The following is a 24,792-nucleotide window of genomic DNA, read 5'->3' as shown; positions in this document are numbered from 1 at the left end:
AATAGGACCTAAAGTGCTCCAGTGGAACACTTAATCACAGACAGTAAGATTGTGCAACTCAGACGGAGCCAAGAAAAACAACTCGAAGGAACTTTCTGCATGAAGCAGATTCTGGACAATGGCCCGAACACACTGTACATACGGATTCATTCATGGATCATCGCGCCGAGCAAGAAAACAAAATCTTGTCATTAAGAACATGCAATAGGAACAATGTAATCAATCTTTTTCGCATTGTATAACCTCCAACAGAGCATCATTGTTGTAGCAGAGGACAGCGAGTCCACTGAACTTGGACACAAGTCTTAAGATTTCAAATGATCTGGCAGTGTAACAAGAATAACAGCCTGTAACAGCGTGTGAACAGCCCTGTGAGGCTCTGCCAGGCTGCACAACGACAAAGTTTAGCAGGTATGATGTTTATGGTGGTCACCATTTTAGGCTAGGTTCTGCTGGTATCTGGTCAGAAACCATGATTATTGTGTGGTTAAATCCCGAGTCCCTTATTTGATATATCCCCACTCCTCACTTGAACCATTCAGTCAGCCCTCATCGGAAAAACAACCATAGAGGTCGACTGTGAAAGCAGCTTATTGAGACCCATATTTACGTTTCTTGTTAGGCGGCGACCTGTAGTGGCCGTAGTAATTATTATGGCAGCAAAGGAGGAAGTCAGGCACAGTTTCAAGAGCGACAAAGTCTGCGTGAGGAGGAGGTCGAGGACAGAAGAGGCCGCTGTTCGTGCCCAGTGTGAAAGTGAATGACAACATATTTATTCACTAAAGTATTGATGTCAAGTATCAAGAAGTTTTGTGCCTAAACCTAACTAGATCATTTTCGTGACTACACCTAGAGAAGTCGTTTTTAATGCCTTAACCTCAACCTGCAACAGCCATGTTTTGGGAACAGTGATATCCTGTATGTTGTTTAAATAAACTCACTACATTGAGTTTGGGCTCGATGTGCCGTTTGTTCCACACATTGACATATTTTGACGGGCCTCACCTGAACTGCACTAAACCCGATAAGCGCTGTGCCCGTTCCATATTTCAGCTGCATATGAATACCAGCGTGGAGAGGACTGAGACAGCTGAGACGGCATCCTGTGTTCCTGTAAATCCTCGCTTGTGAGTGCCAAATGTCCTTGCTAATGCAAACGCCAGCGTGTGTGTGTGAGTGTGTGTGTCTGAGTCAATGTGGATTTCCTCATCGCACCTTAAAGGAAATGCTCTGAAGGTTATTGACCGTCTATCGTCCAAAATTTCTGAGACAAATATTTTTAAAAACCCCCTCCTGTAGTCTGAATCCGACCACGGTGACAGATTTTTTTCTGCATGCACAACTCCCTCTGAATCTCATCCACACACACCACGAAGTCAATAGAAAGAACAGACTGCCATGAAGGATAAAAGCACAGGATGAGGCAAAGGGATTTCTCGGCTTCCACCTCTTCTTCCTCTGTTGTCATATCTCCGTTCCTCCCAACACATGCGGCTGGTCTGGCTTAAGTAGCATTAGTGGTATTTTGTTAGGACGTCACCTTTGACCTTCAGAACAAAAACAGTAGCAGGGAGCTGCTCAACAGGTCCCCCGTGAGGGACAATGGGAATGAGGTTGGACTTAATAACAGGAAACACAACAGTGTTTAGGGAGATTACCTCAGTGCGTTCAACAGATCGGTTACACGAGGAGAAACAGTTGTTGCAGAGAAGCCAAATGTTGGTTTTAGTTATGTTTGTACATCAGCTGCTGCACCGTGTCCCCGAAGGAATTAATAATGTTTCAAGTATGTTATCTCTTTCGTATACGTCAAACGTCGGTCTCAGAAGAAGACATCAGCAAGCAGACATGACAGATTTGACATTTGACAGCAGAGTGAGTCCCTCCCGCTTAATTGAAGACTCCCGGTTCAGAAGCCGGAGGTTGAGGGAAAGAAAAGGTAGGACAGGCGGAGGCAGGCGAGGTTGTAAACAGGATGGAACAGCCTTCCGTTTTTATTCTAAATTTGATATGTACAGGAAAAGTGGCTGCATACATTTCTTAATATATCATGTAAAAGTTTTCTGGAAAAAACAAAACAAAAAAACAACAAAAACAAAAACAATTGCACATCATCCTCCATTAGCTTCCATTTTCTTTTGATACTTTTAAAAACACATCATGGTACAGCATGGTTGAAGGCAATGTCAAACGGGATACGAATACACTGATAACCGCTTGTAAGTGTTGGCTCTCGTAAATAAAACAATAAAAAAAAAAAATGGTTCAGGAAGGAGTACCCCATTTTAATACGATGATATTAAAAACGTTTAAAAACACACTGCAGTCTGTGTGTGCTGTAGTGTCACCGACAAACAAATCACATCGTGTCCCTATCTGTGTATAATATTAGGATATTATCTCAGGCACTTATTGATCTCAGACCCTCGTAACTAGACAGCCGAACAAGCAAAGTCCACGACGTTTAGAGCACAGGTCAGATACATCCTTCTAAAATGTGCTAGCCGCACTGGTGTTCACAGCAGGAAGTGCTGGCCGCTACAACCAAACACTTTTTTTTTTTTACTAAAAACCATTCAGAGTGGAGAGTTTCTATCTTTTTTTTTTGGTAACAGTTTTCATCCTTCCCATTGTAGCGTGGATTTCACAACACACTGGCAAGGGACCACAGTGTGTTTGTGTTGTTGTTGTACATACATTATGCAGAGGGGACATTTTAGTTTAGCTTAAAACAAGAGCAGGATTGTGAACTTTCCTCAGTCTAAAGTACAGGTGTACACGCTGGATTAATGCCATTGCAAAGTCCTTTTTCCTTCATCTTCTTACTTTTCTGTTGATCATTTATTATCCCTTACCTAAGCCTGTATCTCTCCCAGCGAGGGTCTTCATTAACCAGCAGGAGATAATGTATGTCATGCAGCTTCTCTCTGCATATGGAGAATGTGTAGGAGTGAAGGGCAATTACGTACCGGCTGCTGGTTTTCCACAGCTTGATGACGGCTACTTTTTTTTTTTTTTTTTTTTTGTATTTTCCCTTTCTGTTTAAAATTCGACCTCGGCTCGATCTCATTTGTTCATTTGCAGGCAGAGACAATCATGTCACAAACATTAGTGATGTCAAAGAAGGGTAGGTGCAGACTAAGAGGATCGGTTGCCACCTACTGCAATAATTATAGTCGTGGGCTGGTGGGCTGTGGCGGTGATTTAAGCATGTGTCATCAACGCCCAAGGTCTTCTCTCAGACCTACAACTCCAGCAGCTGGTTTCCACTGATTACTTCCTCCTCTCCGGGTGAAAAAAATGTGCTAATCAGCAGCTGTAGAGTTTGATTGGAATGGAGATACTCTCGGTCATGATGGAACAAGCCACTGGGCTAGCATAGCATGAGTTACAATCACAACGTCACTTGCTTAAAGGGTCGGTTCATCCAAATGACAAAAAGTGTTTTCACCTCCAGTGGTGTCGCCCGAATAACATGTCGGTAGCTAACGTTTCTGCAAACCACGAATACATTCACATTTCCTCCTGTCATACATACCATATCCACATTTCTATAATATGTTGCAAATCACATTACATGTATGTGAGCTGACTTTCATGTCAGGAAGTGGAAGGGATGGTGGTGAAGGCTGCCGAGCCAGTAAGTGTGACACCACTAGATGATTTCCAGCCGTGTTTGTGGCGACAAAACCAGGTATTTTGAGCCTAAACATGATCTTTCCCCAACACTAACTTAGTAGTTTTTGTACTTAAACCTAACCAGACCATAAGCACAGCAGTGTCACAACACATAATTGAAAATTGAACAGTAAAAGAAATGTTAAGTTTCAATATATCCATAGTTTGCAGAAACACGCACTTCCAACATTGCGTTATGCAGCTAGGTTTTGTGTTTATTTGTCAAGAATTTGTCCAATACAATGGAGGTCCTTCACATCAATGAGAAGTAAATTTAACAGAAGTCTCACCAGGAACATGTCTTTCCAAAGACTTGCTGCTCAAGGCCCAGTCACATCAGTATTTAAAAAGTCAGGAAGTTAAGTTGATTTCAATGGAATCAAACACAATCCATGGACTTGCTTGCAAGGGCAACTTTTCCATCAAACTCATCTTTTTCAACCAAAATTCCTGCTGTTGACCGTAAGCAATCTGGCTTGACGGCTCTGTCCTTTGAGGAAACAGAAAGTCAAACAGTTGAGGAAGCTATCATAGCTAAACAGTTAAGTTGTGCCATCCTCCTCTGTAGGAATTTAAACTGCTCCACAATAGAGGCAGGAGTAGATGGATAAAGATTGTAGAGTTGTTGACCCGTTAGCCACTAAGGTTAGAAGTTTGCTAGCAAACGCAGACCGACTAGCACTAGCATTGTTCTGGCTGGCTAACTTGCACTGTGAGTGAGTCCCCAGTTCTTTCAATGCACCACTTCCAAGTGCGACCGAGCCTTTACCAGTCGTATTTTTATAGAAACCATTTCTTTGGAAGAAAGCAGTTCTGAGAAACATTCTGGAGAGGAGTGACAGCTTAAAAAGGTAAAAAATACAGAAAGCAATTACAGCCCATTGAAAGCAATTACCTCTTGAGGACAATTTCGCTTTTTGTTAAAAATGGGAGAAAAGCTCCGGTTAATCTCACACTGGGAGGCTTATTGTCTCTCTACCCATCTTTATTCTGGCTCTTTTATTTGCTTTTATTCCTCCCTTTATGTCAGAAGCCGGGCCCTCTGTCGGTGCCTCTGGTGGCAGCGTTCTTTGGCTCTGGCAGGCAGCAGGTGGCTTGTGATGAAAAATTCAGTGCAGAGCCTGACTCGGGAGACGAGGAGGAGGAGGAGGAGGAGGAGGGTGGTAGTGGGTAGCAGGAAGAAGAGTAAGGGGAAGGGGAGGGGTGAGATGAGAGGAAGGTGGGAGATGAGCAGAGAGGAGAGGAGCATGAAGGTGGGGGTGTTGAGGTAGAAGAAAGGAAAGTAATGAACAGAGAGGCGACGAGAACGAGAGAAGGATGGAAGCCAGAGCTCCAGACAGACAGGCAGGCGGGCCAGGGAAACAAGCCCAGAGCGGTGTAGGGGGGCCAGGCAGAGGATCAGAGCTGTCTACCCTCTCTGCCTGGGTCTCCTCCATGGAGATAACACACGATATGAATCATTTATGAGGGGGCCTTTTTTTTTATTAATAACACACACACTGTGCCCTGCTTCTTTCATACACTTTGCCTTGTTTTCCCTGCTCCCCGGGGAGTACTCAAGTGAGAGAGCTCAATCGGTGAGAGAAAACACTCGAAGTAGAGAAAACCGAATGCCGAGAAAACGCCGGCAGCATCGGCAGGGGTCGGATGTTATTGAAGTGACGAGAGGGTGGTAGTATGTGACCGATGACAAGAGTCATCCCTGGGACACTTTTGTAAAAAGCCAAGACAGACAAACTCGGTCGTGAAACATGTACCTTGTCACATGCCCACACGCAAACCCACACAGACTCTTACGCCTCCCCATGGGCTCATGAGAACGCCCACTCACTTGCCTGTCTGCCCATTTGATTGTCAGTACATGACGGTGCCAGATCTCGATGAATCAGAGTCCTGGACGCCTGTGAACAAGCATCGTGTTTGTGAATGCGGAGAAGGCACTGAGCGTCACATGTCTGTAGGAGGGACTGACTACTGGTATAGGTCATCAGCACAGCGAGGGATTGAACACAAACACCCACATACTGAGTATACTTCACAACTGTTTACCTCTAAGATCATGGCTAAGCTATAAGACCTCTAGGTTGTCCCTTTGTCGTGATTTGTAGCGTCCACTTTTGCAGTTTCTTGAAGGTAATCCCCTTTAGCTCCTGATCCATAAGTTCTCTGTTCAGTTCTTCATCCATCAGTCCAACAATACTCCTCAAGAATAAAAAAGTCTTCCTTTCTCCGACCCCAATCTATTAAGCCTCGCTAACTGCGAAGGCGAAGGTGGCACATCGTGGCGGTACGGACCCTTGGGGGAGGCTGGGTCCTTCAGGTGCGCTGTGGAGTACCCCTCGTAGCTGCTGGTGCTCTCCTGCATTAACTTCCCTTTGGCTTCCTGCTCTCTGCGCCTCTGCTCCTGCCTCAGGAGCTCCTGGGCCTCCAGAAGGACTCTGGCGTTGACCCCACCACCACCTGGGTAACCATTCCTGGAGCCCTGGTAGCTGGAGTACCTGGGGTTGTCCTTTGCTGTCTGGAAGCCTTCTCCAGGTGGGTACGCCTTGTCCCACGAGTCCTGGGAGATGGAGCTGGGGTTCTTCCTGGGTTGCCTGGTGTGGAGAGAGGAAACAGGAGAGCAAAGTGTGAGCTTTTGACACATCCATGAGTTTTAACTATAACCCCAACAGAGGGTATATATCTATATATTCTGTATGTTAGTGATTGTGTGACTGCGACACAGGTGACGTAATGTCGGCTTTACTTGCTTCTAGCTAGCTCTTTGAGGTTGCTTTGGTGCGTCTGTGCTGTAAGCCACATACGGTCGCCTGGTCTGTTGGGAAATATATCATCAGCAACCTCTGGCTAGTGTTTGGATGCTGGCTAAAGAAGTATTATATTGTCAGATTCACGGTAGCCAAGACTTCACATTCAATGAAAATGAGGCTCCATTACCGCCTCAGATACGGCCTCCGGGCAAGTACCAGCCCACCATAACAACATACAGGGATACCTAACCATGTCAAAACCCTCTTCCAGCCCATTAGGCCTATTTCGAGACAGACAGAAACAACCATTGGATCTGACAGACGGTAACAGAATGAGGCGACCATCTTGTCCACAATGGATTTGTCCGGGCTGATATTTGACACCTGACACAAGTGTCTTAAAGGCACGGTGTCGTGCTTCTGGGGATGCTGTGTCGCCTGAATCCAGATGTGTGACATCAGCTCTCATTTCTGCTTGGCTAGCCTCTTTGTGGCAGCTCTGCCTTTGTGTGTATGTGTGTGCGTGAGCGCATACGATATGCATGAATGTCCCAAGCCCTACAGCTCCACCCATTTATCTCGAGGGCAAGGCAAAACCAGAGCAGGGAGAGAAGAAGAAGAAGAAGAAGAAGAAGACACACAAATACATCAATGGGCTTTTGACTCGGAGCCATGCATAATTAGCAGGTTTATCAGCCAGCTGTGAAGAAATCGTATTATTCCTGTGTTTGGATTTGAGCAGGAAGGAGAGAAGAAAAAATCCTTAATGAGAATAGAAAAGACCTTTGTTTTTATTCAAGAGAGATTGAATGCAATTGGGAATGGATACGCTCCTCGATCGGTGAGATAGGGGGAATATAGCCCAGGTTTATTCTTGCGCACGGTTGAGTGATTCCAATTTTCAGAGACAGGCGTCCCAGGCATCTGATTTCATTTCGTATGTTGACAAAAAGGCCAAAGCCGGTCTGCCTCCCCGCTGAGAAATGCAAACCAGATCGCTCTCACTGTCTGATGCCGTGCCAAGAGGGAGCATGTACATGTGTGGTAAATACAGAAAGATGTATACTCTCCTGTATTCTGTGCATGCACACGGCGAAGCATGACAGCTGATAAAAAAAGAAAGGGGGGAAAAGGTGACAGAGTGAGATTGAGAGGGAAAAAGAAGGGGGGACCATGTGATGTGCTGTAGTGCAGAGCATTTAGGCATGTGGTTGTGACACACACGTATGCATGCAGACACACTCTGGTGAGACCGAATGCCTGCCGCAGCTGTTGCAGCCGGCCTCTGGACTCCCCATAATGGCATTACTTTGGCTCTGAGATCAATGGCGCTCGTTGGTGATGAATATGAGGGCCCTTCATCAAGCGTCACTGTTTCAAATGGCAGCGGTTTATTTTCACTCACAGCTCCTTGTTTAGGAAAGGGTCTCGCCCAGAAGGGAACTGACCTTTATCTAAAATGAAAGCTGTTTTTTTTTTTTTAAAGGAATGCTACCGCCATTAATCACGCCTCCAATTTTCAACCCAGTCATGCTCTCATGAAGAATTCTGCCCTCCTTAAACAACACGGGACCATATGAATCCCATCAAGGCTGCGATCTCTTAAAACGCCAAATTTACTCCGTCTCAGCCCCCCGACTTCACACGATGGTATGCTCTTAGTCAAACAATAGTTAGTGTTCAAGATACTACAGCAGGGCTTATCCAAACAGACTAGTTTCCTAATGGAATTAGTGGAAAAAGTGCAGCGACGTGGCCACAGGATGTTGCATCTGACCGCCGGAGCGAGACGGTAGTTCATTAATCTTTCAGCAAAGCTGCCTGCAATATTTATCAAGGAAGGGATTTATGTCGATAACAGTGGATTAGGGGGACGATGGTGAAGTAATAGAAGATAATGTATTTAATGTTGTATATGTATGGTAAGTGCAAGCTGATGATGTGCACCAGGACGGGTTTGCTTTGGTTTGACCTTGCAGGATGTTTGAGAGATTCAGTGAGTAATTACAGACTGCTTATTGAAACGTGATATTAACACTGAGTAACATCCTCCCGGACAGTTGGTGCCTCAACTGACTGAAGGATCTCAGTGTTAGCACGAGTGTACTTTACATTTTGTTTTTTTTACATATAAATATTGGATTGGAGTATAATTACTGTTTTTCATGGCTGCATGATAGTAAAGTTTAATGCAGATTGATTTTAAAAGCTGCACCTCGTTACAATGTTAATGCGACTTTGCCAATTATCGTGGCGAGCCTGATGATGGAAGACGTAATCCAATTAAGTTTCAAATGTCTGCAAATACATTTTCAGATGATATGGAAATATATAAATGAATGGAAACCAATGGATGCCTAGAGCACCGCAGCAGCGTGGTTTTAAGGTAAATGCATATTGACGACACACTGATCTTTATTCCTGAGCCCGAGGAAGCCCAGCGTGCCTCCATTTTTATTTATTTTCCAAATAATGCTCCCAACATTGTGGTTTGTCGTTTATATCAACTTTGGGGACTCACAACCATGATATTCTGAAACTTTATATCTTACTATGCAGAATTAAAGGCCCACGGATGCTGGGTATGGTATGATGTATAGACTGCAGAGTACTATTTATTTATAGTAAATCAAAAATGAGAATAAAGTGAAAATAAGTCATTCATAGCCAGACAGCTGCTTCTGAGCGTCCAACAATGGCCCCTCCTATGAAAAAATGTCCGTGGGCGCCCCTGCTTCAGCATTCCAGACAAATGCCGTTGTGAATGGCAACCATGTTTGATGATACCAACAGACACAGCGCGCGGTCACAGTGATTGTTCCCGTCAATGTAATTGGTGATTTATCTTGTTTTGCAGATCACAACAAAATGGTATTTTTGAGTGTCTCGACCCCTAAATCAGATAAAAAGTGGAAGAGAGGCGTCTTTTGAAAGCTTTTTTGGGGATTTGATTTCATGTTAACTTAATAAAGTAATGAGATTTTGATTGAAACACAAGAATTCTTGACGAAATGTCGAATATTTTTTTGTTATGAGCACATTTTATGCTTCAATAAAGCGCAGTTGTGTGTGTCTGTTGACTTTAATCCAACTGTTCGACACGAAATGTTCATTCTCAACGTGAAAGTTCAGCTTTACCAACTTCACTAAACCGCAAATGACAAATATTGACTTTTCAAATGAAGAAAAATGTCCCCAAATGTCTCTAATAAGTCACTTTCTGTACACACTACGCCACTTAGGACACACACACACACACACACACACACACACACACACACACCCTATCACTTCCTGGAACAACAGGCAGTCATATCATGCAGATCAAAGGGAATTACATTAAGGGAGAGGAAAGCAATCATGTCAGATCTGTGTGAGAGCGTAACATGATCCGTCCATTCTGAGTGTGTGTGTGTGTGTGTGTGTGTGTGTGTGTGTGTGTGTGTGCGCATATATGTAGGTTGTGGTCTCAAACTGACCCTTTCCTTACGCTGATGTTATATCTATATATAATCTGCAATCATTACTGTCACAAGGCTCTCACAATGAATCTGACATAATCAGACAGGCGTGCGCAAACTCACGCACACTCTGAACTCACACACACACACACACACACACACACACACACACACACACACACACACACACACACACACACACACACACACACACACACACACACACACACACACACACACACACACACACACACACACACACACACACACACACCACTTCTTGAGACACATTAGGGCACGTTACATTAAATTACAGATCTAAAACAGACAAACACAGTCGCAGCCTCCTGGACAGCAGGAACATGAGAACATTCAATATGTACCACACACACACACACAACAATACCCAACAGACACACACACATCATCTCTCAGCACATATTGATTGTTAGACAGACAGAAATACACATCACATCAAGCCTGTCACACAATCACACACACACACACACACAATTCAATCTTACCGTGGCAGGGAGCTGTACTGTCGCTGTGCCTGGGCGAACGAGTCCCTCTCCTCCTGCCTCTGCCTTTGCATCTGAACCTCGACCGACACCGAGTGGCGACCCGGCTGGCTGTACCCGCCCGGACCGTTGCTGCTGGAGTTTGACTGAAAACAGCAAAGATGGCAGCTCGGTTAACTCTGACGTCCATGTCGTGATCATCGTCAGTCCATCTTTCAGTTATTATTTAACAATAATCACCACTTAGTTGAAATGCTGTCCAATAAAATCAGTGGGGATGTGCACCGGGTGGACAAATATTATGTAGAGGATTCAATATTATCTTATTACTGAGTGCAGGACATTCGTTTGATGGAGTAATGAAATAATGTCTTGTCCTAGGGTCATATGCTGCAACTAATGATTATTTTCTTTATCTTTGTTTACATCTCCCACAGAGACGTCCTCATTTACTATCATAAATGACAGATAAGTAGCAAAAACCAAACAATGTTTGACATTTTTGCTTGAAAAATGACTGAAATGATTAGTCGTTTATCAAAATAGTTGGGGAATGATTACGTTTTTGATAGACAAATCAATTCATCGACTATTTCTTGCAGCTCTAAGTGGATCGTAGAATATCAGGTCAAATTTCCCACTGATCTGGACCATCTAAGTCCATTCTCAAAGACCTAAGTGGGTTTGGTTTTCACTGGAACGACTCTCTACATAAGAAAAAGTCCCAATTTAACTGTCTTAAGTTATTACTCAATGCCACGAGCACCACAAACCAAATTCTACTTACTTCCATTTACTGGTATCGAGACAGACGTTTCAAACGGCTTACAGCCTTATCTCGGCTCCACGAGGAACAAAACAGTCTGCAGCTACGATGCAGGACATGTTGTGGCGACACAGCCGATTGTCCAGTGTCAAGTTGTGACAGTTATTTCTGATCAGAGAGCTGCGTGTTCCCTCGTGTTGGAGCTGATATGACTCCGCCACCGCTGGAAGTTTTTTACACTCCCAGAGAGAAATTAACACTGATGACTTTTCTGTGTTCAGTTAAACATTGATGATGTTGAACTGCCTGCGGTGCTAATGTAAGATTGATGTATGAATGAAAAAATGCTGGAGGCGCTAACACTTCAACTTCAAATCAGTGGTTTTGTGTGAATTAATCAGATCAGTCTATTTTATGTAATTAGTCGTCTACATTACAAACATTGAGTATATACTATCCACTGCACTTCACGATAACATTAATAATCTCTATTTACGACCAAGAGCCACATCCCATCAAACCTTGAATGAAGTGTTTAAGTGGTAAATACAACTATTTTCTCATTTATCCACTCCAGTTATGGTGATTTGTATCCTGTATTTTTGCTTGAATTGAATCTTTTGGGCATCTGTGGATGTAAAAATTGACACATACTTCATATTTGTCTCCTGTTGGGAGGGGGCTGATGTTTACAAGTACAAAATCTTGGCCAAAAAGCAACGACACATTCAGATGTCTCTCTTGTGACAAGCACAGATTTTATAATTTAGAGGATCTCATTCATCAAAACCAGGAAATCATGTCCTGTATGAATAAAACATCTTAAAAAATCTTGTGCCTTATTGTTCAGTGAAGATTTTTTTTTCTGATTGACAAATTTAACAGCATGTGTTCATAACAAATAGGTCGTAATTTTACCAAAGTACTGGAAATAATGCCCAAGAAATGATCTTTATAAATTGATATATAAGAAACATCAGATCTACGAACCGAACGATGAACACACGATCCCTCAGCTCAATTTCAAAGCATACAAATCACCACAACTGGAATCAGGATTTCCAAACAGTAGCCCAATAAAAACTAGCAGCAGACGCCGACACAGGATACCTCGTAAAAATCTCCCGCTACCCCCTCCACCCTCCACCCCCCCCCGAGGTCCAAAACCACAGACAGACACTTACCAGCCGTTAGTGGGGCAGACACACCCTGAGCTCGTCTCCTCTCAGGTCAAAATGAAGGTGAGACACAGACAGACAGAAGGAGGAGGGGGGAGTGAGGGAGGGGCCATGCTGGAGTCTCAGAGCAGGGGTGCAGTGATGAGATGAGATGGATGTTAGTGGGTGTTAATGAAGGAGACGACACTCGACCTGTTGACATTGTGACACCCCCACCAGCCAAAACAGCCGCAGATAAACACCTCCTGCGCTGCTCATTAGGCACAGCAGGTATGTGGACATGTCATATAGGCACAGTAATGATGAGTGATATGTACATTTGTGAATATCCGCCAGCTTGTAATGACTTCATGGTAGCAAAGCATTTTATTATGATTATTATTTCAAGAATGTATACATCTGCATACACACAAGAGTATTTATACTTGTTCCCAAAAGCTGCACTTAAAGACTAAAAGCCTGCCGCCAGGACTTCCCCCCGGCTGCATCCCATTTTCTTCCTGACCTGAGCTCTATGTTCTGGGTCATTAATATTATTTATATTTATTATTTATTTTACCTAGTTTATATCCTAAAGTGGAAACAGACAACTTTCCCCATCTAGCATTTCCAAGCGGTATTACTGTTGGCGCCGCTGTGGCAAAGACAACTGGATCGTTTCCACTTTCCTCAGAGAAGCAGCGACCAACACCGCAGGATAAAACCTGAGTTTATTCATTCATTTAGTCTATAATTGAAACATGAAAGCAGATAGGGTAGAGGAGATGTTGTGCCCAGTGGCAGACAGAATTGCATAATGATAGCGAGGTTTAGGGAACCGATGGCGTCATTGTGCTATAACCTTTACATTGTGCAATCAATATTTCCTTCTTTATGATACGATACAGCAAAAAACCTTTCTACTGCCAGTTTACATTCTGGATTATTATTATTATATTCACCTTGGCTGTATGTTTTTAATTTCGTTGTTTAAAGTTTCTATTTAAATAAAGTTATTATTCCATATCAGCTCCCAGCTCATGGACTTTCTCCAAAAAATCATGTAAAAAATGCAATTGGTAAAACATAAATAATATTCATACAATCACAAAAAATATTACATTTAGCTGAGAGAGCCTTCAAGAATTCATAAAGTTTTTGGAGTACAGCTCTAAGGGTTTGCAAGGTCCAATGAATTTAATTGCCGTTTTTAATTTTTTAGAAAAACCATGACATGAACTTGAACTGGGTGAGGTGGACGAGAATGACCCATATTTCAAAAAGAGTCTTTTAAAGACTCTCTTGATGCACTATTGATGTTGCACTTGGTTTTACAGATGGAAAGAGAAGTTGCGGTCCAAGTGTGGGCTGGATCCTGCCTACTTTTCCGCCTGCTGGGTAAAGCGGGGTGACTGACCGATTGCCAGTTTCAGAAAGTTTAATGCTCCAAATTGCCCCAATTCAGAAGTCTTTTTGATGCTGTTTGACAATTTGATAAGGACTTTGATTGAAGAATATTCACCCCTTAACCATTATAATGTAACCAAAACCTTCACTTAAAGCTAACCATAAGTGAGGACAACATTTCTTCACTGCCAAGGTCTAAAACTGGTCCCCACAGTGAAAGATCCACAAGAACACACACACACACCACCTCTAGGTCCGGCCCACACTTGTACCACAACTCCTTCTGCTCCTCCAATGTTCATTAGCGGTGTGGGTTCAATAATTGTGTGTGGATCAGTCGTAACAGAAAGCCGATCTAATTACTTTTATGACTGTGCGACGTATTGAAAGCCTGGCGGGAGCACTGTGGATATCGGTTGGTGGGAAGGCCATAAAACGATTAAGAGTGCTAAAGAGACACTCCCCGTTAAACCAAATGAAGCCGCGGCAATCATCTCTGGACTTGATTGGCACTGCCCGGCTGCTCGGCCGACAGCAGAGACAGGCTGGAAGATGACTGAGAGGGAGGGGCGAGCACCAGCACAGCTCTTATTCCACAGCTGAGCTGAAAATTACCCGCCGGTAAATTACAGTCCCAATATTTTTCACATGAGGGAAAAAAAAATATCCCGCCAGCGGTTTAGGAGGGTTGAATATTCCTACAGTAGGAATGTTGGCTCGTCCGCCTGAACAGGGGGAAAAATTCCCCCGAAAGGAATCCAGATAATAGCAGCATTAAAATGTTACAGTAAAATACAAGAGGCAATATTATGCCCCTTTCTAAACCCCCACCATCAAGTCAATGAACTCCTCTTTTCCCATAGTGGTATAAATGAGTGCAATAAAGCTGGCGCGGTGCTGCCGGGAGAGCGGGCATCAGTCATCCTGATGGAATTAGACCGTGTTACCCACAATCCTCCCCTGCACCCCAACTATGGTGAAAAAAAGAGGAAGAGCGCTCCCATCTCAGACAAGAGATATTATATTGACGAAAGTCATGTTGCTAAACGGCTAAAGGGCGTTGAAAATGGATAATTGGGCCAATCAGGGACAAAGGGTGAAAACTGTAGGACGGATTTGACAGATACTTAATTGGAGGTGTGATGTGAAGAGGTGGGCTGAGGTTGAGTGTCCACACCTGGCTGGAAGGTGCACAACAACATGATGCTACCATATGGCTCTTCAGAGATGTCTGTCTAATTGGTAAAGCAGATGTGTGAAGTGTCTTCACATTGGGTTGTTGTCCAAAAAAAAGTAAAGATATTCCATTTACAAAGATATATTTATATTAGGGTTGGGGGGTAGGAGTTAGTGATGCAATTGTATTCATTTATATGTGAGAGCATACATTGTGTTCTTGACATGGACCAGGAAGAGTAGCTTCAATTAGCTAAACGGTTTTAAACAAAATAGCACAAAATCTTCACATTTTGCCTGAAAAAATAGCTTATAATGACAAGATAGTAGTTAATGTTTGACTTCCCAATGGCTCCAAACAAAAATTATTTGACTAATCATTATATTCTGCAAACCTACTCATGATTTATTTGATCTATTTGACATTTGTTTGCATCATACAACCATTTTTCTGCCACATAAATGTGAGCGCTATCTCATCCGCGGCTCTGTCCTGGCAGAGACTGTAAGTGGGGCAGCTGCAGGTGAATTAAGAAAAAGGACACCGGCTCCTTGAGGTTTGCAGCACATCACTCAGATGAAGCAACAAAATGTAATATATGCACGGGGGAGGTAATTGAATTTCAAAGACACATTCTCCTGTTTTCCATATGGCCTGCCAGTATGGCCAGGGCATGAGTCTAATAACAGGCAATTACTATAGCAAGCCTGGGTGTGAGCCGCACTCTGAAAAGTAAAGGGGCTAAAAAAAAGACCATTAGAGGGTTCCTCAAACTGAAACCACAGTGGAACAACAGAGGGTTCCTGCTAGAACCCAAAGTTAAAGCAGCTGATACTTGGTTTAAATATAATAGATTTATCTATTGTTGTTATTCAATGACTTCATGTGCTAAGATAACATTTAAAAGATCATTTAAGATTTTGTAAAAATCAGTAACATAGGTATTTAATCAGCACTCGTGTAGAACATTTTCAACATACCTGTCCATGGTTAAAGATTACTTTGGCGACCAAAGCAAACGATCCAGCCCAACAAGAAAAAATGGTCTAGAAACCTAGAATGTTCAAAAGCAGCCGAGGGATCCTCAACTTTTAGAGTGTGCATTACCCAATACTGCAATTTCATGGGAAAATAAGGCCTGTGACAACAGCGAATGTGCTGCGGTTGTAAACAAACATAATACTGCAGTATTGTTGAGCTCTTTAATTGAGAGCATGCTCGGTTGTTTGTAGACAAAGGGAGAGGTGACCTGCGCTCTTCTTTCCCACACTGTCCCTGCTTTTGCTGCACAATGCCGGCAGGAATGTGCACCAGTCCGTCGAACCCATTAAAACGCACGGCTCTGGTTAATACCGCTGGATGGAAAACAAAACTATACACTTTCATTGGATTTATCAGCTAGAAAGGAAAGGCCAGAGCACAGATGATTTGGTTCGTGAGCTCTCACTTTATCATTTCATTTCAAATTATAAATCATAGGACCAAGTTCTCCCTTTGCACACCAAAAGACTGGGCAAAAAAGCGTCAGTGGAAAATTGTAGTGTAGACACCAGCGGTAAAAAGAAATCAAACAGATATGTACAAAAACACAGCTGAGTGTGCAAAAAGACCTTGTGCAGAGAAAAGACCAACAAGGACGACTCACATTATTAGGACTTAATTTACAACACACCTGATGTCTAGTTTGTGACAACATACACTCGTGTGTCATGATATGTTTGTGCTAGGAAGAAGGTTGAGATAGAAAATGTGTGAAAACCAACAAAAATGTGTGTTGCCCCAAACTAGATAAAGAAATGTGGTGAAGATTATTCCTTTACTGTGTAAAACAATGATATAATACACATTACATAGAGACACTATTCATCAGGGAAAAAAAAGTAGTAAAATCTAATCTTCAAGAGTTAAAATTTGCTACAGCTGGCTGTTCATATAGTCATTGTTCAAAATCATGTAAAAACCAAGTACACTTGAGTTGCGGTGCAAGAAAGCAGGAAGGACTAAAATAAATACTAAAAATATGACAAGCGATTTCATCACCTCAAAAAAACTTTGAAGGTATTCAGATTTTGTTCGCTTATTATTACCCCTTGTTGCTTCAGAATGCACTAATTATCCCTCGTCTTAGCCAATGAAGCTCAGAGTTAAATAAATTCCAGTTAAAATGTACACAACCCCACCTTCAGACTGTAAAAAGGCACAGTTAAAACAAAGGGTTTACAAATGAGACCCCTGCACACAGAAACATTGTGAAGACAAGTCCATGAGGTGGTGGGTGGGTCCATGTGATGATGATTGACAGACAGAAACAGGGACGGTGGATGAGTAGGGTAGGTTGTGACAGGTGGGTGTGGTTAGTGATGGTTGCGTCAGGAGGTGTGCAAACTCCTGCATGCAGGTGTTTGAACATTCGAGGGTGAGGGGTGTTAGCGTTAGCACGATTAGCCAGGAAGGCCCATGGAGATTAATGGGAATCCTAAGGTGAGGACAGGGTGATATCATCAGTCTTGTTCATGGCTGGTAGTAGTGGGGTTAGTGATGGTTAGCACCATTCTCCAGTTAGCCACAGGTACTGACGGATGCTAACACTGTTAGCATTCTCCCCGGGCTAGCAGGTTACATGTCCAGAGTCGTGGTCTGGTCGAGGTCATTTCTGGACATGAGCAGTCTTACAGTCAACCCATCTTCTCCAGCCGACATTGGATTTGAGATACAGGCTCCTGTGATTTCAGACACTCACCCAGGGCTGTTCGAAGCTGTAGGTCCTCCTGCGGTCGTCGGGGTCATCCGGGACGTTTTGGGACTGCTGGAACTCCTGCCTCAGCCTCTGTATCCGGTCGTGGTTGCTAGGGGTTAGCCGGTTACTGGGGAGAGAGGAGAGAGAAAAGAGGGGGGGGAAGATGGATGAGTGTGTGAAGTCCATTGTGAACAAGTGACCTGGTTTCATCAGCGCAGGCGGAAATGGCCCGCAGGGTGAAGTTCTTTAAAGTCCAACATGCTTTTGTCCAGGAACTGATCAAATGTTGACGCTGAGAAAAGCAACCCAGATAACCCAGATGAAACGCAATACGTGATAAGTGAGGGCAGAGCTAAGAGCGAGCTTACAGCAGGGCCCACAGCAATATGAATCAAACTAATGTGATGTATTATTCATAACAATGAACAAAGGCGAGTGGTAACCGGTGAGCAGTACCACAAAACACACAACCCGACCCCCCCCCCATCCCTGCCTGCCTCGTATCATTCAACTCCTGCGCTGCTATTGTCTGATGCAGCCCTGCGGTGCTTACATCAAACAATGTTGCCTTCAGTGTCACTTTCTCATGGTGCACTGAGCAATTGCACTGTAGCTGGTCATTCGCAACTATTTGCTCAACACAACTATATTAGATATTATGGAGTCTGAAATGCTCAGTGATTACATACGAGAACCCTGAAGCTGATCACTTACATACTCAAGACTTTTCAGAATTTCTTTAAAAAGGAAGAAACCATTGACCTATGTGGCAGATTTAGCTGTGGTAGAAGCACAGCAATCACAGAATAAAACACTGTTGGTGGGGTTTCATCCCGTGCAAAGAGGTGCTGTGTTCAAAACTTCAAGGACTATCGACAGAGACTTTCTCTAAAAGAGATGTTCCTGCTAATCCCTGAGCTCATAAATTAAGAGAAATATAGGACATACCTATAAAGGAGAAGAAAAGGTGAGTGTTAAATATATATGGCCTCCTACAGAGGAAAGTAATTAACACATTTTCCCTCTCATACAGAGTGTGTGTGTGAGGGTCGGTGAATGAAGGACCAGCGGGGGAACGTTGACTCCTAGCTTGACTTTTCAACTTTCTAACTCAGCCAGGAAATTCCTGGGGAACGTCTTATCTCTAAAACTCAAAAAGGTCAAACCTGCAACTCTTTCCAGTCCCAAAGCTCCCCTAAGTTTGGTGTTATCAAACCTTTTTTCTGCTTACAAAGGAAAACTTTAAGTCAGCATGAAAAAAATCTTGTTGAGGGATGTGATAGTAATGCAGACACTAAATACAGATAATAAAAAAACAGCATGTACACAAAGAAATCTGTAAAAAATAAATGAAACATCTTTATTAGCTAAACAGCAGCTGCACAGTTTAAACAGACTACAATATCTGCGTGAGGTCAAAGTATGACTTCATGTAGGGATATGAGCGCAATAACTGCCTGAATTCATTTAATTCACCACAAAACAACCAGATAGTAAGATCATAATGCTATAACCTGAAACACAGCAGCACCACCAACTTCACAGCAATGGAAAAGCCAGAGCCAGTCAGCCTTGTTAAAGACCAGGAACTTGTCATATGTGATCCTGCTAATCTCCATGATATGTAACACAGCCGCTTGCCCTCTTCAGAAGACAGCTGACCTGCTGGGCGGTACATGCGTGACCCCTCGAGCTACGGGTCAAGGCCTTAATGCTAGCTTTAAAAAGAAAGGTTCATATCTGATAGCGAGGAGCCTGTAAACAGATGTGTGTACCACTTGAAAGAAAAGAATTGGAAAAGATGAGAATTTATTTCTTAGCGTGCCTTGAATCCAATCAGTCGCCACCATGAAGAAGCACAGTACTTCAGCAATAATACAAGAGCAGTGTTTGTCAGATGAAAGATGTTCCCTCTCCTGAGATAGTCACTCAACTCTGTAATAAAAGTATATCATCATTAAGGCAACCTATAGACCCTTATATACTAGAATCCTGCCCGAGAGACTGAATGGAAGAGAAACTCAAATAAAAGGATCAAAGATCTCCAATCCGCGAGTCTGACAAAACACTGTAAATCAATCAAAGAAAGAGCAACACTCTAATACAAGTGCACTGCCAAAAAAACCCCAGAGACAGGGAAGAACAGCGGGCTGAGATTTAGTCTGAGATGAGCTTCATCCTCTGGACAGGCTCACTCAATATCTGGCACTGCTGTATGGGTCTGAAAGGTCACTGTGTGGCTTTGTTGAGTGGAGTGTCTCAGGGACTCAATAAGAGGACTGCGGCTTGCTGACTGGGCTGCCAGCAAAACTGTTTACGCTGAGATGCACCCTGCCTTTCATGGTCGGGTGTGCCTCCTGAAAAGCTGTCTGTCTCGGTATTAAGTCTGGGAAGGAGGGAGCTTTGAGGAGATGTTATGTCTGCATTGTGAGCAGACTGTAACTATAGAATTGGACTGCAGCACTTTATTCTAACATGATAGATTTCACCAATTTTTGCCTTTTTGCTTTGTAAATCTGGCTGATCCAGACCGTCCTCGTCAGAAAAACGACCATGAAGGTCGGTAGGGAAAGCAACTTATTACAAAACATACTGATGTCTGTTGTTAGGTGGCAACCTGTAGTGGCTGTAGTAAGTATAATGGCGGCAAAGGAAGAAGTCAGGTGAAGAAGTATAAAGAGCGACAAAGTCTGCATAAGGGGAGGTTGGGGTGGACGGTTGGGTTAAACAAGAATGGGACTTTCATCAAAAGTCAACAACAATGAGTTATTTAATATATGTGACCCAAACCACAATGTTTTTCTAAACCTAACCAAGTAGTTCAAGTGCTTAAACCAAACCAAACTGCAAGTGTACAATGCCTATCACCGATATGTTGCCACGTTCAGGTGTTTAGGCGTCACAGTCAGTCAAACTATTCAGTCATTTAGGTTTGAAGATGTGTTCGGTTAAAACATGTGATCGTCTGATAGATTGTTCTTCCTTCCCGGTTGGACTTCTTTTTGGCAGTGCTGCCATGATCTCAGATCACAGCAATGAATTTGGTGAGTAAAATGTTAATTTTTCTGACAGGACTGATGCCCGGAAGAATGGATCCAAGAGCTAGGGCTGTGATAAACAGGAAAGGAGGACGCTTTTGAAGGATTTGAGGTCTGTATTGTGACCAGACTTCAATATCATCAGAATAAGTTCTGAAGATGCACAGTGAAACACACAGATTTAAAGAAAACAAAGCTTTGAGAGCGAGATCAAAGCCATAAAAGTCAGCCAAAAGAAGTCCTTGCTTCATTTGGCATTGAAGAGGAAGTGGTCCAAATTGGACCTAACTCCAAACTAATAGGATTTATCAGATGTGTGCTGTCACTTTAAAATCCCCCATGACATTGATGCTGCTTCCACGGATCCCAATCAAAGCATGCCAATAGATCGAGGGAAGGCCTTTTACGGGGCAATGCACAGTAAGTGACAGAGGCAGCTGATGGACGGGGTCCTAATCCTGTGGATTATAAATGAATGGCCTCATTCACACAGGCTGCTCTTCCCATGCCTATAGGAGCATTCAGACCTACCACCAACTGTACATAAACTTAAGAACCGTGCAATCATTTAGAGGACTTGGTGACTTTTAGCGAATGCCCTTGAAATGAATGCAAAGCTGAGGGTGTCGGCATGGTTTTCGGCAGTAAATAAAAGAAACGGCTGTGTTCGACCCCACTAGCCACCAGCTGGTCCACGAAGACCATCTGAGCGTGTACTGTGCAGAGAAGTGCCGAGGTCTGCTCGGTGGAGAGATTCAAGTAGATCTTGTGTCTGTGTTGTGACGAGGGCCCTCGTCGCGAGTGGTTACAAGTGGGGTGACCTTGACGATACAAGAGCAGCATTGTGAGTTCACACTTCAAAGCCACGGATGAAAGCGTCACCCCAAGTATGCGCGTGTGTGAAGGGCCATTAACAAACACAGCCAAGTCGGTGTTTAAATCTTATTAGTCTTTTTCATCTTTAAATTAAAGGCCTTTGTATGACCTCGTGCAAATTAACAGTTGCTGGTTCAAATAAAAACACACCTCGTTTTTAATAATACGTGGAATACATTCCGCGTGATATCCTATCTATTTCATTTGCCAATAATCCTCGATTCATAATAATCAACTTTTTAATTAAAAGCTGCCATCTTAATTAAACATTTAATTAAGCAAGGGTAGTCATGGGATTCCCATCTCGAATGTGACTGTTGTACTGACTAGCCTGCCAGCCTGTTAAATAAACATTTACTGATGTAGCGATACACATCGTAAGAAAACAGTGCATGTCGTGAATACGTGTCGCCCCCGATCGCAGCAGCTGTGGTGGTTAGTTTCTGTAATCTTATCAGATGGGGGGGAACCAGGCCCTACATCCTCCGACAAAGAGAGAGCAGCTGGTGGAGCCTCTCTCTGCTGTGAAAAATGAACTGAGATGCCGAAGATGATAATCCAGGTCTATTGATCGAAGGCTCACAGACAACTAGGAGGGAGACTGATGCCCTTGCTAACTGGTACTAGCGGCTAACGCTCCATCTGTGAGCTGCTGTATGGCAGAGACCCTGGTATCCACTGCAGGAAAGCCGCAAAGATCAGCCCGCTTCCTCAAACAATCTGGCATAGACGTTGTTGCTAGTCAGTATGGATGCAGACTAGAAAGATCTTCACTTGGGACATTTTGCATGGGCACCCTCGGCCGAAAAACAGATTCCAGTGGTGATATTCATGACATCAAGTGCAATTATTCTTTATGTGTGAAGACTGACGGTCTGTTGATGCATGCTACAAACCGAACTGCCAGCATCCTGTCTACAATAATGCCACTTTCACTTTAATGTACACAACCATTTGCCACAGAAGCAGGTAGGTTTAATGCTCTCCCCAGAAGAGGAAAGGCACAGTTTGTTTAGTTATTTTCATTAGACTTAAGAAGACTGAACGTGCTTTATATGATGACTTAATGGTTATACTTTTTTAATAAAATCTCTGCCATCTCTTTCAACTTCTTCTTGTTGGATGATTATTAAAGACTTTGGTTGTGTCTCAGTAAGGGAGCTGTTTTTTTGTGGCATACTTTATTTGTCGAGCTTCAGAGAGGAGACAACGTTTATTGCTTGCAGTATGTTTCATATAATAAGTTAACACTCTTTTTGTTTCACCACTGCGACCGTATAATTGAAGTCTAATAAAGCCGGCATGTGGGCCAGGCCAGACAACGCACACAAAAATACAGTAATTACAAAAACAAAGCAAACATTAAAAACAACAACTAGAAGCTGCTCATTTTGTTGTTGCTACATAATTTCAAATAAATTGCGTAATACATTCTGTTTACGGGCGAATTGCTGAAAAAGATCAAGCATGTCCAGTTGATCTTCCTCAGATATATAAAGGTTAAAGAAGGATTAGCTCAGATGCTTGACTACTGGTGTCTGTTGACGTAGTGAAGAGATTAGAGGGGCCAAGAGGCCACTGTGGCTGTTGTGTCTAAGGCCATTTAGGCTCTTATTAACCCGATCTTGCTTTTACCCTGGATTACATGGGCTTAACCCTGAAACACTGGTAGAGCCAAATTGATCTGCAGAAACAGCAATTAGATGTCAATCGATACAATATCTCCACACTTAGCAGCTCATTATCAAACCCCTGGCATTTGCCTCATTGCGTCAATTGACTAAGTAAGAATAAAGTGGGACTGCGTGTTGACAAACTGCACAAACACATCAGTTAGTATGCAAAGTAAGATAAACAGCCAGGCAGAATTTCCCAATCCATGTAAGAGCTTGTGTTGACAGGGAAGTTAAGACGCTAATGAATCGAGCTAACACGTTCTGTAACCCAGACTGAATCGGGCACAATCTGCACGTTCACGGTTTCATCCGGGCTCGGATCAACCCGCTCTCTTCTCAGAGGGCACAGCACTGGCACGGCGCCGACGTGCCGTGCCAAGCTTAGTGGCTGAGCGTGTATTTGTGTGTGTGAGAGTGTGTGTCTGTGCGTTCATCAGGAGAGAAATATGGCACTTCAGTTGAGTTGTTGAAATGCTGCAGAAGGAGGAAGAGTCACTGGGCAGCTTTAATAACAACCGCAGCTCTGCAGAGAAATGTAGGTTGATTGGAATACAAATTATAAATCGACATTAGTCACAATGTGTGATGACTCACTCGATTTGTTTCTGCTTGCTCACCGGTGGATATAAAACTTGACACTGCCTTCTTTCACTGTCAAGATAGGTTTACAGAAAAAAAACAATGCGGTAACACTTTTGCTTCCCTCTCCATGATTTTAAATTCAAAATCATCCGACACGCTGCCTAATAAACTCTCTGCATTTCATCGCAGGGTTTTTGGAAAGAAAACAATTCACTTGTTTTCCCTCAATCTAACAGTGAGCCATTCTTCTAAACATGATTAACTTCGTGCAGCGCGTGAACCATCACACAAATCCCGTTCCTGCAACTTACAGTAGCATTCATTCTGAGCCTTAGCAATCCCACAGGGTGTCAACACTTGTGCAAAGCAGACAGTAAACATTGGAATCCATCGACGGAACGGATTGAATTTAATTGGTTTTCAGTTTTATAGGGCATCTCTATTTTTCCAGGAGCACTTCTGGTCAGAAATGTCAGAGATGGTAATATAATATTTGACTGATATTAATGCGTGCGCACACACGCATTTAAAGCAAGGCGGGTAACTGGTCTTGGATTTCAAGCGATGGCGCCACTGGAGGCAATAATGGTGTGGCACACAGCAAGATGCCTCCTTTTAATTCATGGGCCAATTTCATGCTTGCACACATCAGCGTATCGATGCCGGCCTGCTTGGTTACAAGCAAATAAATTGGACTGCGTTCCTGATATCTGTAATCCTGCCCTACTTTTAACGAAGGCGGGGAGCATGCTGTCCTATGTGGGCCATTTAAGTTTCATTACTCAAATCCCCATTGGATTGTGCGGTGGAGCCATATTTGAATATGTCACTGTAATATCTGCAGGGGCATTTCACATGTGGTTTAGCAGGAGCTCCAATCCCATTTCTCCGCAGATGTTCTTTATAATGTATTCTGAGATTGAACTTCATGTCAGGATTAAAATGAGGAGAGATTGTGTTCGACCT

The 24,792-nt window shown here is 43.2% G+C and overlaps 1 protein-coding gene across 8 annotated transcripts in view; it reads right to left on the bottom strand.

The window, feature by feature from the left end:
* Positions 1-1,960: 1,960 nt before the first annotated feature.
* The window catches only part of pard3ab (par-3 family cell polarity regulator alpha, b), a 248,697-nt gene continuing 225,865 nt past the window's right edge, over positions 1,961-24,792 (bottom strand). For all 8 annotated transcript variants that reach the window (XM_084369105.1, XM_084369111.1, XM_084369108.1 and 5 more), the window contains 3 exons: positions 17,658-17,781; positions 10,414-10,556; positions 1,961-6,272 (listed from right to left, as the gene is read on the bottom strand). In XM_084369105.1, coding sequence (XP_084225231.1) covers positions 5,882-6,272; positions 10,414-10,556; positions 17,658-17,781 — 658 coding nt within the window. In that variant the 3' untranslated portion in view covers positions 1,961-5,881. The remainder of the gene's footprint in view (positions 6,273-10,413; positions 10,557-17,657; positions 17,782-24,792) is intronic.

The sequence above is a fragment of the Pagrus pagrus genome (genome assembly GCF_965226575.1).
Source record: "Pagrus pagrus genome assembly, chromosome: 12".
In the NCBI taxonomy this organism is placed as follows: domain Eukaryota; kingdom Metazoa; phylum Chordata; class Actinopteri; order Spariformes; family Sparidae; genus Pagrus; species Pagrus pagrus.
Note: the sequence above shows the minus strand (reverse complement) of the source record. Positions and strands in the feature narration are given on the sequence as shown.